The sequence below is a fragment of the Cetorhinus maximus genome, chromosome 20, assembly GCF_964194155.1.
Source record: "Cetorhinus maximus chromosome 20, sCetMax3.hap1.1, whole genome shotgun sequence".
Classification (NCBI taxonomy): Eukaryota; Metazoa; Chordata; class Chondrichthyes; order Lamniformes; family Cetorhinidae; genus Cetorhinus; species Cetorhinus maximus.
The window spans coordinates 88,324,035-88,339,342 of NC_135898.1; the positions used below are offsets into that span (position 1 = coordinate 88,324,035).

At 50.4% G+C, this 15,308-nt stretch overlaps 1 protein-coding gene across 2 annotated transcripts in view; it reads left to right on the forward strand.

Annotated features, from left to right (window-relative positions):
* hpse2 (heparanase 2) overlaps window positions 1-15,308 on the forward strand; it is a 342,759-nt gene that overhangs the window by 297,363 nt on the left and 30,088 nt on the right. For both annotated transcript variants that reach the window (XM_078565124.1, XM_078565125.1), the window contains exon 11: window positions 486-632. In XM_078565124.1, coding sequence (XP_078421250.1) covers window positions 486-632 — 147 coding nt within the window. The remainder of the gene's footprint in view (window positions 1-485; window positions 633-15,308) is intronic.

A 15,308-nucleotide genomic window follows, 5' to 3' on the forward strand; every position in this document is an offset into this window, starting at 1 on the left:
TAGGTCAGCAGCGAGTGCTGCTTCTTTGCCACAGAGTGCAAAATCCAGGCCAATCTGGTTACACTACTGAATAGTAAAACTCGAGATTGAAAGCTCCAAAGGAAAGGGGGTCTTATAGGCCCGAGTTGGATATAAAATGGAGTAGAAAAAGTTATTCTTGAACACTTTTAAGATAGGCCACGACTACAGGACAAAAGTGCACAGATCCAAAGGCAAGTTGGCGATTGATGTTGGGAAGCACTGAGAGATATGAATGTTAGTGGTGGCTTTCTGAGTAGGAGAGTGTGGCAGAAACTCTGAACTTATTCAGAAGACATTTTTATGCTGTGATGAGGGGAAAAGAAAGGGTTCCAGAGAAGGAGACCTGTGACCTCCATTAATGAGGTTATTTTTGTGGTAACTAAAAATAGCTTCAGTTCAACTTGAGCCACTTAAGAGGATACATTTTTCAGCAACTAATTCTACTGTCTTACTCCTTTTTTCAGTCACAATTACCTACGAGGATCCATTACCATTTACATCATCAATCTCCATAGATCAAGAAAGAAAATAAAGCTGGCTGGAACGCTGAGGGACAAGACAGTTCACCAGTACCTGTTCCAACCTTATGGAGTTCAGGGGTTGCAAGCAAAGTAGGTACAGGTGCATTACCATCAACTAAACACAGGCTGGGCTTGGAAGCACATGGATTAAGGAATTAGACTTTTCCTACAAGTCTTGGCACTTGTTCAACAAACAGCTTGCACTTGTATTTAATGTCGAAAGCATTCTAAGGTACTTTGCAGAGACGGAAAAGAAATGTTGGTAAAAGGAATATATTTAAGAATGAAATAAATGATGTTAGGCAAGGTGACCAGAGATTTCAATGAAAAGATGGATTTTGAGAATATCACTGGGAGAAGTGAAAGGGTTTAGGAAGAGTGGTCGGGACAAGGTGATTGGAGGCTCTGTCACCAATGGTAGGCAAAGGCCAGATCAGAATGAGAAGACTGAAAGGTGTGAGTGAGAACTTAAGGCTGAAGGAGATTACAAGGAAGGAAGAAAATTTTAAATCCAATGCATTGGGGCAACAGGCAGCTCGTGTAGGTCAATGAGGACCAAGGTACTGAATGGACGTAAGTTAATAGTGACACAGAGGTGGACAGAAGTAGGCCTTTTAAACACAATGGGGTTCAATTTGACTTTGTACAGCAGTGTAAAGTGGATGATATTGAATCGACATGACATCAATGACAAAAACAAACTGGAGAGGTGTAAAACGTGCTTGTGATTCGCTATCACCTGTCAAAATTATCCCCAATCAGGCATAGGCAAGTGGGTGGGAGTGAAAGTTTCAGGGTCCCTTTCTGCAAGATGTGTGCATGGATGGCAAGGCCAGCATTTATTCTAGTTACTCTCGAAAAGGTGATGATGAGCCATCTACTGAAATTGTTGCGGACCATGTGTTGCAGGTAGACCAAGAGTGCCGTTAGGGAGGGAGTTCCAGGATTTTGACCCAGCGACAGTGAAGGAATGGTGATATAGTTCCAAGTCAGGATGGTGTGTAGCCCGGAGGGGAACTTGCAGGTGGTTGTGTTGCCATGCATCTGCTCCCCTTATCCTTCTCGGTGGTAGAGATTGCCGGTTTAGAAGGTGCTGTCAAAGAAGCCTGGGCAAGTTGCTGCAATGCATCTTGTAGGTGGTACACACTGCTGCCACTGTACACTAGTAGTGGGGGGAATGAATGTTTAGGTTAGCGATGAGGTGCTGATCAAGCTGGTTGCTTTGTCCTGGATGGTATCAAGTTTCTTGAGCGTTGTTGAAATCACACTCATCTAGGCAAGTGGGGAGTATTCCTTCACATTCCTGACCTTGTGCCTTGTAGATGGTGGACAGGCTTTGGGGAGTCAGGAGTTGAGTTACTCATCATGGAACACTCATAGGGTTTACGTGATTGGTACAATTAAGTTTCTGGTCAATGATAACCCTCAGGGTATTGATCATGGGAGATTCGACAATGGTAATGCTGTTGAACGTCATGTGGAGATGGTTAGACTCTCTTTTGCTAGAGATTGTCATTGTGTGGCACTAATGTTACGTGACCCAGCGACAGTGAAGAAATGGCATTGTACATCCAAATCAGGATGATATGTGACTTGGGAACTTGCAGGTGATGGAGTTCCCATGATGTTGCTGCTTTGTCCTTCTCAGTGGCAGAAGGCTGGGAATTCAGTGGAAGGGCTCCTGATTAAAGAGACTACTTTATCCTGATTTATCAAGGCAAAACCCTTTAAACAGGAAGCAATTGGTTGCTGAGAGGACCATACATTGCTTCTGGATGAATGGACTAAGATGGGCCGAATAGTTTTCCATAGTTACTTTGTGTTCACACGTGTCAGTTCCCAATTCAGAGGCCAGAATTTTCCCATTGGCATGTGGGGTGGGGCAATAGACTGTACGCATGTGGCCATCGAGGCGCCAGCGGGTGAGCCCGGTGCCTTCGTCAACAGGAAGGGATTCCACTCCGTGAACGTGCAGATAGTGTGTGATCACAGGATGCAGATCCTGCAAGTCTGTGCAAGGTACCCAGGCAGCTCCCACGATGCCTACATCCTGAGACACTCCCAGGTGCCGGGGCTCCTCAGTGCTCCAGCCCGGCTGGATGGGTGGCTGCTGGGTGACAAGGTCTATCCCCTCAGAGGGTGGTTCATGACACCTCTCCGCCATCCAAGAACAGAAGCTGAGCAACGGTACAATAGGAGCCAGGGCACCACAAGGGCCATGGTGGAGAGAACCATCGGTCTCCTCGTGATGCGCTTCCGACGTCTGGACTGCTCAGAGGGTGCACTACAATACACCCTAGATCATGTGTCACTGATAGTGGTTGCATGCTGCACTCTGTACAGTCTGGTACTGGAAAGGGGGGACGCAGTGGATGAGGAAGACGTCGATGCAGTTGCTCCGGCTGCTCATGATGAGTCCAGCAGTGAGTCCTAGGATGAGCACAGGGAAGTGCTGAGGGGGTAGATGCTGACCCGGGCATACTGCAGGGAGGCAGGGACACCCGGGAGGCTTTAATCCAATGAACCTTCAGCTAGCACCCCACATATGGACCTTCAACACGCGCCAAGGCTGCAGGCTCCACACTCGATACCTGGGTGTTAAATCAGCCTGGATAATAACATTAACTTAGGCCCTTGTCAATAAAGCTCAATGTCAAACAACTCACACATAACATCACGGGCTTCCCATACACCTGCAGAAGTAAGGAATCACCCTGAGGCACGGCAACATATCAAAATTTATTGAGTAAACAAAACTAAATTCATAAAGCAAAACAAAAACGGTGTTGGACATCACACCGAGTCTTCAACTAAGTACTATGGGCCAACATAAAGGCACCAGTGAGAAACCCATGGTGTGCCTAAGGTGCTTTAAATTTACGCTTGCGGGTGCTATGTCTAGGTGCTGTCCCCTCGCTGGCACCGGCATTGAAGACGGCCTGCTCACTCTGCTGCCCTATTGGTCTTGATGGCCTTGGTGGGCGTCCTCTGGCCCATGGAGCCTGTGCTGGCCCTGCCTGGGAGGGAGCGGCCAGTTCCACAGCTGGCACCTCCCCAGTCGCCGCAGCCTCATCGGATCCCACAGTCACTGGCAGAGGGGTGAAGAAACTGCTGCCCTCATCCCGGAGCCTGCAGAGATGACAGGCAGCTCCTGCGCCAATGTGAGGTCGCTTCGGGTCTCCCTACTCACCATTGATAGAGGGGCACTGAGCTGGGAGACTTGGTGCCCAGACCATCTCCCACACTGGCACTGACCAGCTGAGGTCAATGCCGCCGTGAGGGCTCGCAGGTCCGAGCGCAACCCCAGGAGGACCTGATCAGTCTCCTGGAGGCGCTTCACCATGAGAGTTGCCACTCTCTCCATGGAGGGAGCATGGTGCTCAGCCATAAGGCTCATTGCATCGGTGATGCTCTGCGTGGGCTCCTCCAGCACGGGCACCAAGCCACGCATAGCCTCATGTATCTCCGCCAGATCCTCCCACATACCCTGCTTTACTTCCAGAGTCTGCTGCCTCAGAGACGAATCCAGAGGCACATCATCAGCCCTCAACTGAGCAAGTACCTGGTCCCCTGCAGTCCTCCGACTGCCGACGCCCTGGGCACTCTCTATCTCTGCCTGCACCTCCAGCGAGTGTGAAATGCCCTCACCGCTGTGCCCTGGGACATGAACGAATATCTAATTCCCACCGAGGTGCTTGTATCTGCGCTGGTGCCTGCCTGGCTGAGATGGTGTGACGCTGGTGAGTGCATTTGCTCTGGGGTTTCAGGGGTGAGAGGTGGGCCCTCTGCATCCTCCTCCCGGCCCTGCTCCGGTGATGCTGAAAGGAAGATAAAGGACATTTGATTAGTTACAGTGCAGACAATGTCAGTGTGCATGCTGCTCCCCCAGATCATTATGCGCTCATCCTTCCATAATCAATGGTTAACCCATGTTGCTAACTTCAATCACTGAGCATTCAGCAGTGCCATGGCTGCTGGGACACACATGGTGACCTGAGTGCTCGCCAAACATACCTCCCCGTGGCACCCCAGCCTCACCGCCACTGGTGGACCTGGGGGCATGGCACCTCTCCAGGTCCATGACCTGCTGTTCAAAAGCTGTAAGAATGGCCAACTGGGCCTGGCCTCTGCCAGTTCGCATTCGTTCCCACGCATTGTGCGCAGTATTTTCCTGAAAAGGAGAGCGGAGCATTGATTAGTCCAGCCTGTACCTGAATTCCCATTGCACCCAGCCAGAGTGGGACATTGCAGGACTTCAGTTCTTCACCACCCCACAGCTGCTGCACACTCACACAAACAAGCCAGGGCTGACCCCCACCCCCTCCCCCCCATTGCCCAAATGCTGCCTCCTTCACATGTGGCACCACAAGGTGTCACTTTGCTAAGTAAGGAGGCACAAGCACATGGAGTGCAAATACCAGCAGATGGATTGGAGTCCCGCCAACTGGCAGCTCCCCTCCCAGCGTGTGAGCACCCTGACTCTGACATTCTTCCCAGTTCCAGCTCTCTGCCTAGTGCAGATCCTTGACTTTCATCCCCATTCTATACTCTGGGTGTCAGTGTCACACATGCTGCGGATGCAGAAACCATCCAAGCTCAACCCTCTCAGGGTGAACTAGGCATGGGCAACATCAGCTGGCCCACCCAGCGAGGGATACTGGCCGTGAGGGATTCAATGCTGTTACTGTACTCAGAGTTGGCGGGGTGTTGGGGGGGTGTTGGGGGGTTGTGGGGGGTGGGGGTTTGGGGAGAAAGGGTGACAGCTGCATTAAGTGACCTCAGCCAACATGGTGCTCACCCTTCCAGAGCACAGGTTGTTGAACCTTTTGCAGCACTGGACCCATGTTCGCCGCACCACATCATGGGAGCTCACACTCTCGGCCACCTCCTCCCACGCACGTCTGGTCAGGTGGGGAGGGCCTCCGCCTCCCGTCCCTCGGAATCAGGACCTCGCATCGCACTGCCGCCACCTCCAGGAGGGCAGCTAGGCACTCATCCGAAAACCGAGGGGCCACACTGCCCCGCTGGCCTGCCCTCCAGCCTGGCCTGCCCCTCCGGCCTACCCTCCGGCCTCCTACCCTCCGGCCTCGCCTGCCCTCTGGCCTGGCCTGACCCTCCGGCCTGGCCTGACCCTCCGGCCTACCCTCCGGCCTGGCCTGACCCTCCGGCCTACCCTCCGGCCTGGCCTGCCCCGCCGGTCTACCCTCCGGCCTGGCCTGACCCTCCGGCCTGGCCTGCCCCGCCGGTCTACCCTCCGGCCTGGCCTGACCCTCCGGCCTGGCCTGACCCTCCAGCCTGGCCTGCCCCGCCGGTCTACCCTCCAGCCTGGCCTGCCCCGCCGGTCTACCCTCCAGCCTGGCCTGACCCTCAGGCCTGGCCTGACCCTCCGGCCTGGCCTGACCCTCCGGCCTACCCTCCGGCCTGCCCTGCCCCGATGGCCTACCCTACGGCCTGGCCTCCCCCGCCAGCCTACCCTCCAGCCTGGCCTGCCCCGCTGGTCTACCCTCCGGACTTGCGTCACCTCCATTGCCCCTCTGCAGAGCCCTTCTCCCAGCGATTGCGAGCAGCCTTTCCGAGGCTGCCAGGCCTTCCTTTAAACAGGCCGCTGGGTCGCCATTGGACTCGTGAACTATGCTGGGGGGGCCTCAATTGGTGGCGCGGGCAGCAACCTGGTCTGTGCCCACCCACCCACGCCCACTCCCGACATGGGGAAAATTCTCCCCAGAATGTCTCAGGCAGGGCACCTGACTGCAGCGTCCTGTTGCCTTAACCAAGGGAGTCAGGAGCCGTTCGGTACAGGTGATTGGGCACCTTCGTGCCTGACTGGCGCGATATAGGATGGGGGAGGTGGTTGAGCGTAAGGATGAAAGTGTGACAATCCTGACGTTCCCCGGACTGGAAATCTTGGTAGGTTTTAGTAATCAGCACATGCCCGTGATGGGATACAGAAAGATCTTTTTAAAAAATAGGCCTGAGGTGTGCAGAATAAGTAAAATATAAACTGGACAGCCGACTCGATCCACAGAACAGGAACAGCTGCCTTGGCTTTTCTACAGCTCTTCTCTATGAAGTCCTCCTGTAGGACAGCCTGGTGGCTGCAACATGAAGTCGTTTTGAACCTGTGCTGTTCGTGGGAAGATATAATTTCGGATGGTTGACTGTTTCCAGGCAAACAGAGACGTGGCCTTTTATGCTGGAAGGGAGGGAGGCATCAGGCTGGGAGTGAGGGGGTTGGTGCGGTTGGGATTTAACAAGTTTAATTGTTTCCTCTTGGCTTGGGCCAGACAAAAACTATTCTTCACTTTCCTGCCAGGAAACGTCGACAACAACAAACATTGAACAGAAACGCAGAGTCACACGTGCAGACCAAACTGGAGGTTGTGGTAAAACCCTGTTTACTGCCTGCTCCAGACATTTCGACAACACTTTGCCTGGATTCAGAATTGTGAAGGGAATGTGCAAGGACACAGTTTCTCTCCCCAACCGTTTCCATCTCTCCTACACAAGAGTTAAGCGAGTATACTTCCCCCACCTCACAAACAGGCCCATATTTTACAAGATTGCGTTTCACAAATGCAAGAGCTGCCCAATTATAAGGGCAACTAATTTTGCTGCAGTTATTGGAAATGCATTTCAGGTATAGACTTAACAGAAAGACCTGCATTTTCATAGCACCTATCATGACCACAGGATGTCCCAAGCACTTTGCAGCCCAGTGAAGTATTATTGAAGTGTGGGCATTGTTGTAACGTAGGAAAGACAGAAGCCAAACTGCATACAACAGCTTCCCACAACCAACAGTGTGGAGATGAGCGAGTAACCTCTTTTCAATGGTGTTGGTGGACGGCTAAATGTTGGATAGATATAATATAAATACAAAGGTTGTGCTAGGGCTATAAAATGGTGCTGGTCAGATCACACTTGAGTTCTAATTTGACATCGTGCCACAAAAGAGGTATACTTGCATTGAAAAGGGTACAAAGAAGAAGAGGACGGCTGTACACAGCTCAGGAGAAAGAATTGAGGGAAAGAAAAGAGATCAGCATCAAACGTGTTTTGTTACAGTGATGTGCCAGACTGTGAAGCAGCTGGAATTAGTAGGCCGGATCTGCTTGGTAGGTTTGGGGAGTGAACTGGAGCCTCGGGGGTCTTTGTACAGCGCACTGCCAAAATCCCAACAGGCCAAGACTGCTCAAAACCTGACAGATTGATTAAAAGTATGTTTTCCATGCTTACCAGATAATTCCCTACCACAAATCCGAAACACTTTGAAGAGGCATTGCCTGAGCTTCAGAGCAGACCACAAGTGCAGCCTTCAAATTTGAGATGCATAGTTTCATGCAAATTGTTAACTTTGAAAGAATTTCCCATTTGACTTTCCCACCACAGATCTTCCTTTACCAGCAGAATGGGCTGCTAACCTATCACCTGGGTTCTGCTGCTGCTTCCCTATTGATCCTCACAAGGAGAAGCCTAGCATTGGGCCAAAGTAACTAAATATCGCCTATCTCTGGAAATGCAAGTTGGTCAGACTCTCACCTGGTATCAATGAACCTTAACAAGACAGAGAGAGAGAGAGAGACGAGAGAGACAGAGGGAGAGGAGCATAAGACGGACAGAATGGGAGAATGATGTATAGGATGAGAGTCAGAGTGCGTGTGTTTGTTTGTTTGTTTGTGTGAAAGACAGATATCAGAAGTAAAGGGCTGCATTTTAAGCCCTTCATAGACTGAGGACAGGGTGACCTGTAAGATGGCAAGGGAAGGTGGGAGGGGACGTGGAGTGCCCTTTCATCTGCCAGGGTATCTACCAGCTGTGGGGAAGGTGGAGGATGACCCTACCACCAAAGGCCAATTGAGCCACTTTTTAAAAATTCATTCACGGGATGTGGGCTTCTCTGGCTGGGCCAGCATTTATTGCCCACCCCTGTTGCCTTGAGAAGGTGGTGGTGAGCTGCCTTCTTGAACCGCTGCAGTCCATGTGGTGTAGGTACACCCACAGTGCTGTTAGGGAGGGAGTTCCAGGATTTTGACCCAGCGACAGTGAAGGAACAGCGATATATTTCCAAGTCAGGATGGTGAGTGGCTCGGAGGGGAACTTCCAGCTGGAAGTTCCAACTTCCTGCTGCCCTTAGTCTTCTAGGTGGTAGTGGTCATGGGTTTGGAAGGTGCTGTCTAAGGAGCCTTGGTGACTTCCTGCAGTGCATCTTGTAGATGGTACACACTGCTGCTACTGTGCATCGGTGGTGGAGAGAGTGAATGTTTGTGGATGTGGTGCCAATCAAGCGGGTTACATTGTCCTGGACAGTGTCCAGCTTCCTTAGTGTTGTGGGAGTTGCACTCATCCAGGCAAGTGGGGAGTATTCCATCACACTCCTGACTTGTGCCTTGTAGATGGTGGACAAGTTATGGGGAGTCAGGAGGCGAGTTACTCGCTGCAGGATTCCTAGCCTCTTACCTGCTTTTAAGCCAAAGTATTCATATGGCTAGTCCAGTACAGTTTCTGGTCAATGGTAACCCCCAGGATGTTGATAGTGGGGGATTCAGTGACGGTAATGTCATTGAACTTCAAGGGGTGATGGTTAGATTCTCTCTTGTTTGAAATGGTCATTGCCTGACACTTGTGTGCTGCAAATGTTACTTGCCATTCGTTAGCCCAAGCTTGGATATTGTCCAGCTCTTGCTGCATTTGGACATTGACTGCTTCAGTATCTGAGGAGTCGTGAATGGTGCTGAACATTGTGCAATCATCAGTGAACATCCCCACTTCTGACCTTATGATGGAAGGAAGGTCATTGATGAAGCAGCTGAAGATGGTTGGGCCGAGGTCCCTGCTCTAAGGAACTCCTGCAGTGATGTCCTGGAGCTGAGAAGACTGACTTCCAACAACCACAGCCATCTTCCTTTGTGCTAGGTAAGACTCCAACCAGTGGAGAGTTTTCCCCCAATTCGCATTGACTCCAATTTTGCTAGGGCTCCATGATGCCACACTCGGTCAAATGCTGCCTTGGTGTCAAGGGCAGTCACTCTCACCTCACCTCGGGAGTTCAGCTCTTTTGTCCATGTTTGAACCAGAGCTGTAATGAGGTCAGGAGCTGAGTCGCCCTAGCAAAACCCAAACTGGGCATCAGTGAGCAGGTTATTGCTAAGCAAGTGCTGCTTGATAGCACTGTTGATGACCCCTTCCATTACTTTACTGATGATGGAGAGTAGACTGATGGGGCGGTAATTGACCGGGTTGAATTTGTCCTGCTTTTTGTGTACAGGACATACCTGGGCAATTTTCCACATAGTCGGACAGATGCCAGTGTTGTAGCTGTATTGGAACAGCTTGGCCAGGGGCATGGCATGTTCTGGAGTACAAGTCTTCAGTACTATTGTTGGAATATTATCAGGGCCCATAGCCTTTGAAGTATCCAATGCCTTCAGCCATTTCTTGATATCATGTGGAGTTAATCGAATTGGTTGAAGACTGGCATCTGTGATACTGGGCCCTCTGGAGGAGTCTGAGATGGACCATCCACTCGGCACTTCTGACCTAAAATTGTAGCAAATCTTATCTTTTACACTGATGTGCTGGGCTCCCCCATCATTGAGGATGGGGATATTTGTGGAGCCTCCTCCAGTGAGTTGCTGAATTGTCCACCACTATTCACGACTGGATGTGACAGGACTGCAGAGCTTAGATCTGATCCATTGGTTGTGGGATCGCTTAGCTCTGTCTATCACTTGCTGCTTATGTTGTTTGGCATGCAAGTAGTCCTGTGTTGTTGCTTCACCAGGTTGACACCTCATTTTTAGATATGTCTGGTGCTGCTCCTGGCATGCCCTCCTGCACTCTTCATTGAACCAGGGTTGATCCCCTGGCTTAATAGTAATTGTAGAGTGGGAGATATGCTGGGCCATGAGGTAACAGATTGTGTTCGAGTACAATTCTGCTGCTGCTGATGGCCCACAGCGCCTCATGGATGCCCAGTCTTGAGTTGCTAGATCTGTTCAAAATCTATCCCATTTAGCACGGTGGTAGTGCCACACAACACGATGGAGGGTATCCTCAAAGGGGATAGGCAAAGTAGACGTGGAGCGGATGTTTCCCCTTGTGGGGCATTCTAGAATGAGAGGCCATAGTTTTAGGCTAAGGGGTGGTAGATTTAAATCAGAGGTGAGGAGGAATTACTTTTCTCAAAGGGTCGTGAATCTGTGGAATTCACTACCTCAGAGTGCAGTGGATGCCGGGACACTGAATAAATTTAAGGAGGAGATAGACAGATTTTTAATTAGTAACGGGTTGAAAGGTTATGGGGAGAGGGCAGGAAATTGGAGTTGAGGCCGAAATGAGACCAGCCATGATCGTATTGAATGGCGGGGCAGGCTCGAGGGGCTGAATTGCCTAACCCTGCTCCTAGTTCTTATGTTCTTATCCACAACGGTGCTCACTCCTACCGATACTGCCATGGACAGATGCATCTGCGGCAGGCAGGTTGGTGAGGATGAGGTCAAGTATGTTTTTCCCTCCTGTTGGTTCCCTCACTGCCTGCCGCAGACCCGGTCTAGCAGCTATGTCCTTTAGAACTCGGCCAGCTCGGTCAGCACTGGTGTTACCAAGCCACACTTGGTGATGGACATTGAAGCCCCCCACCCAGAGTACATTCTGCGGCCTTGCCACCCTCAGTGCTTCCTCCAAGTGGTGTTCAACATGGAGGAGCTGATTCATCAGCTGAGGGAGGGCGGTACGTGGTAATCAGCAGGAGGTTCCTCGTTTGGCCTGATGCCATCAGACCTCATGGTGTCCAGAGTCGATGTTGAGGACTCCCAGGGCAACTCTTTCCCAACTGTATACCACTGTGTCACCACCTCTGCTGGGTCTGTCCTGCCAGTGGGACAGGACATAGCCAGGGATGGTGTTATCTGGGACAGTATCTGTAAGGTATGATTCCGTGAGGATGACTATGTCAGGCTGTTGCTTGGCTAGTCTGTGAGCCAGCTCTCCCAATTTTGGCACTAGCCCCCAGATGTTAGTAAGGAGGACTTTGCAGGGTCGACAGGGCTGAGATTGCCATTGTCGTTTCCGGTGCCTGGGTCAATGTTGTGCAGTCTGTCTGGTTTCATTCCTTTTTTGTGACTTTATAGTGGTTTGATACAACTGAGTGTCTTGCTAGGCCATATCAAAGAGCATTTAAGACTCAACCATTTCACTGTGGGTCTGGAGTCACATGTAGGCCAGGTAAAGACGGCAGATTTCCTTCCCTAAATGACATTAGTGAACCAGATGGGTTTTTACAACAATCGACAATGGTTTCATGCTCATTATTAGATTTTTAATTCCAGATTTTGATTGAATTCAAATTCCACCATCTGCTGTGGATTCGAGCCCGGGTCCCCAGAGCATTACCCTGGGTCTCTGGATCACTAGTCCAGCAACAATACCACGATACCATCACCTCCCCCATTTAAGTGGCCAAGTAAGGGCCTTTTCCCACACCTCTGCACCACCCCCCACCACCTCCCCTGGTGGTGAATGGGCATTCCGCAACATGGAGAAACTGCCTGGTGAACTCTGATAACCTCCCCTGACTGGTGTCCGTCCTAATCAGGCTCTCTGTGGCCCATGAGGGGGGGGGGAGGCCCAATGACGAATGGCCTCCCCAGTGGGAACCCCTCTGTCTGCCGACACCCCACTTCCACCATCACCCTAATGCCAGGGCCTTCCTGACTGGCCCTGGCCAACCCCCGACCCCACTCATCTGGTTGGAAAGGCCGTCTGCTCCCATGACGTCCTCTCCGCTAGGCACAGTCTCAGCAGTGGCCACTGCACCTGGTAGCACTGCAGAGGCTGTAGAGCTGTGCCAACCCTCCGACTGCCTGGCAGCTCTTGAGGACAGGTGCCCATTCTCTAAAGGGGCAAGAGCCCCGAGGGCAACTAATTAGGGCAAAATACTGAGGACGCTGGAAATCTGAAACAAAAACAAAAAATGCTGGAAAAACTCAGCAGGTCTGACAGCATCTGTGGAGAGAAAGACAGAGTTAACGTTTCGAGTCCGAATGACTCTTCTTCAGAGCTGAGGAGAAGTAAAAATGGGGTGAATATATACACTGTTTAAGGGGGGAGGGATGGGACAGGTGAAGCTGGATAGAGGGCCAGCGAAAGGTGGAGGCAAAGGAGAGATTGTGAAAGATGTCATAAACAAAAGGTCAAAGGGTTGTTAGTAGTGGTGGTCCTGGCTAAAGGAGGTGCTAATGGTGACATTAAGAGAAGAAAGCAGAAGTGATAATGGCCGGACCAGGGTAAGCGCCCTGGAAAGAACAACATGAACAAGTGACAGAGGGCCCGAGTGGGGGTGGGGTGGGGGGAAGGGACAGTGGGTGTGGGGGGGAAGATCGAAAATAGGCTAACCCCTCCTTTGCCTCCACCTATCGCTGGCCCTCTATCCAGCTCCACCTGTTCCACCCCTCCCCCCTTAAACAATGAATAAAAATGGAAATAAATTTAAAAAGTAATAATAATAAAAATGAATGGAAAAAAATAAATAAAAATTTAAAAATAAAAATGAATATTGATAAAAGTGGATCAAACAGGACATTGGAGAGACCAAACGCAGACTGGGTGACCGCTTTGCAGAACACCTTCGGTCTGTCCGCAAGCATGACCCAGACCTCCCTGTCGCTTGCCATTTCAACACTCCACCCTGCTCTCAGACCCACATGTCCTGCTGCATTGTTCCAGTGAAGCTCAACGCAAACTGGAGGAACAGCACCTCATCTTCCGACTAGGCACTTTACAGCCTTCCGGACTGAATATTGAATTCAACAATTTTAGATCATGAACTCTCTCCTCCATCCCCACCCCCTTTCCGATCCCCCTTTTTTTATCAATATTCATTTTTATGTTTTTACTTTTATTTAATTTTTTCCACTTATTTTTATCATTATTACTTTTTAAATTTATTTCCATTTTTATTCATTGTTATATCCGCAGCTTTTAGCCTATTTTCGATTTTTTTTCCCGCCACCATCCCCTCCCCCCACCCCACCCCCACTCGGGTCATCTGTCACTCTCCAGAGTGTTTACCCTGGTCCAGCTCGTATCACTTCCTGCTTTCCACTCTTAATGTCACCGTTAGCCAATACCGCCACTATTAACAGCCCTTTGACCTTTTGTTTGTGCCACCTTTTACAATCTCTCCTTTGCCTCCACCTATCGCTGGCCTTCTATCCAGCTCCACCTGTCCCACCCCCCCCGCCTTAAACAGTGTATATCTCACCACATTTTTACTTCTCTTCAGCTCTGAAGAAGAGGCACACAGACTCCAAACGTTAACTCTGTCTTCCTCTCCACAGATGCTGTCAGACCTGCTGAGTTTTTCCAGGCGTCCTTTGTCTTTGCAACTAATGAGTGTCCGACAAATGGCCAAGGCGAGGTTGCCCCCCAACCCCCCCCGGCTTTCGGGTCCATCGTTGGGGCTCCTGCCACAGCAGCGAAATTTCGGACGAGGTGTAAACTCATTGGGGACGGAGGCCGGGATTTTCCAGCCCCCATCGCGATGGGAGATCCGGCAACGCGGCCGAAAGCCCATTGGCTTTCGGCGGGAGCGGACGATCCTGGCAGCGGAGGGGGCTGGGAAATCCTGCCCAGAGACACGGGCGGAAACAGAGAGCGAGAGAGAGAGAGAAAGACAAATGGAGATGTACAACATTTTGGAGAAGCTCACACTTCAGATAGGCAAATGTGTTTAAAATAGGCAGTTACGGGGAGAAGGCGGGAGAATGGGGTTGAGAAACATATCAGCCATGACTGAATGGCGGAGCAGACTCGATGGGCCGAATGGCCTAATTTTTGCTCCTATGTCCTATGGTCTTATGGTCTTATGGTTTCTTCACCCAACAGTCAACGCAGGTTCATGACTGTCAGGGAGAGAAATTTGCAATCAGGCTTTAGAAGCATCGAGCAATCCACAAAATCCTCTTGGCACTAAACTCTAACTGACCTGAGCCTTGTGTGTACTTACAGCAAGTACAGTTCAATTTTAACAGCCGATAATACATTGTGCATTACTGAGCCCTCACAAAACGGCATGTCATTCAAATACAGCAAAGCCATGTGAGATCTGCTATTTGTACGAAAAGAATTAACAAACAGGAATGTTCGTGATTCAAACAAGCCAACAAATATTCTTATTTTATTCCATTTCTCAAGTGAACAGACAGCACTTTGTGTGTTGGGTTGTCTGACTGGAGTGAAGTAGTCCTATCTTCCTATGACACTAGTGTTCACTTGTCAAGCTGATTCCAATGTTACAAATAAAATTGCACGACCTCTAACCCAACAGGAAAAAAGAATGTACGCTATATTGGAATTGCATTTCCGTGGGGGTGCTATGCTGCAGTTCACTCAGTGAGTCTGAGATGCTGTGGCAACATACACTTTTACAGGCATGTTGTCGTCTGGATAATGATGGTAGAAGCTCCAACGTTCTTTCCATCACACGGCCGACCAGGAATCTTTCCCACTCCTACTGCCTGTCATTGGCATGTGTTGGAAGGATTTGTAGTTTGATACCAAACCCCATGTTTGGCAATATTATGAACACACCTTCCTTGGCCATCAAGTCCCAGGGTGGGACACAAACCCAGAGCTTTTGGTTTTAAGGGAGGGACATTACCCACTAGGGTCGCTACCCACTGCACCACAAGATACTAACCACCACAAAATCACAAATAAATAAGCTTCACAGCAATCTACTGCCATCTTATGATTTGTCTCCTTTTC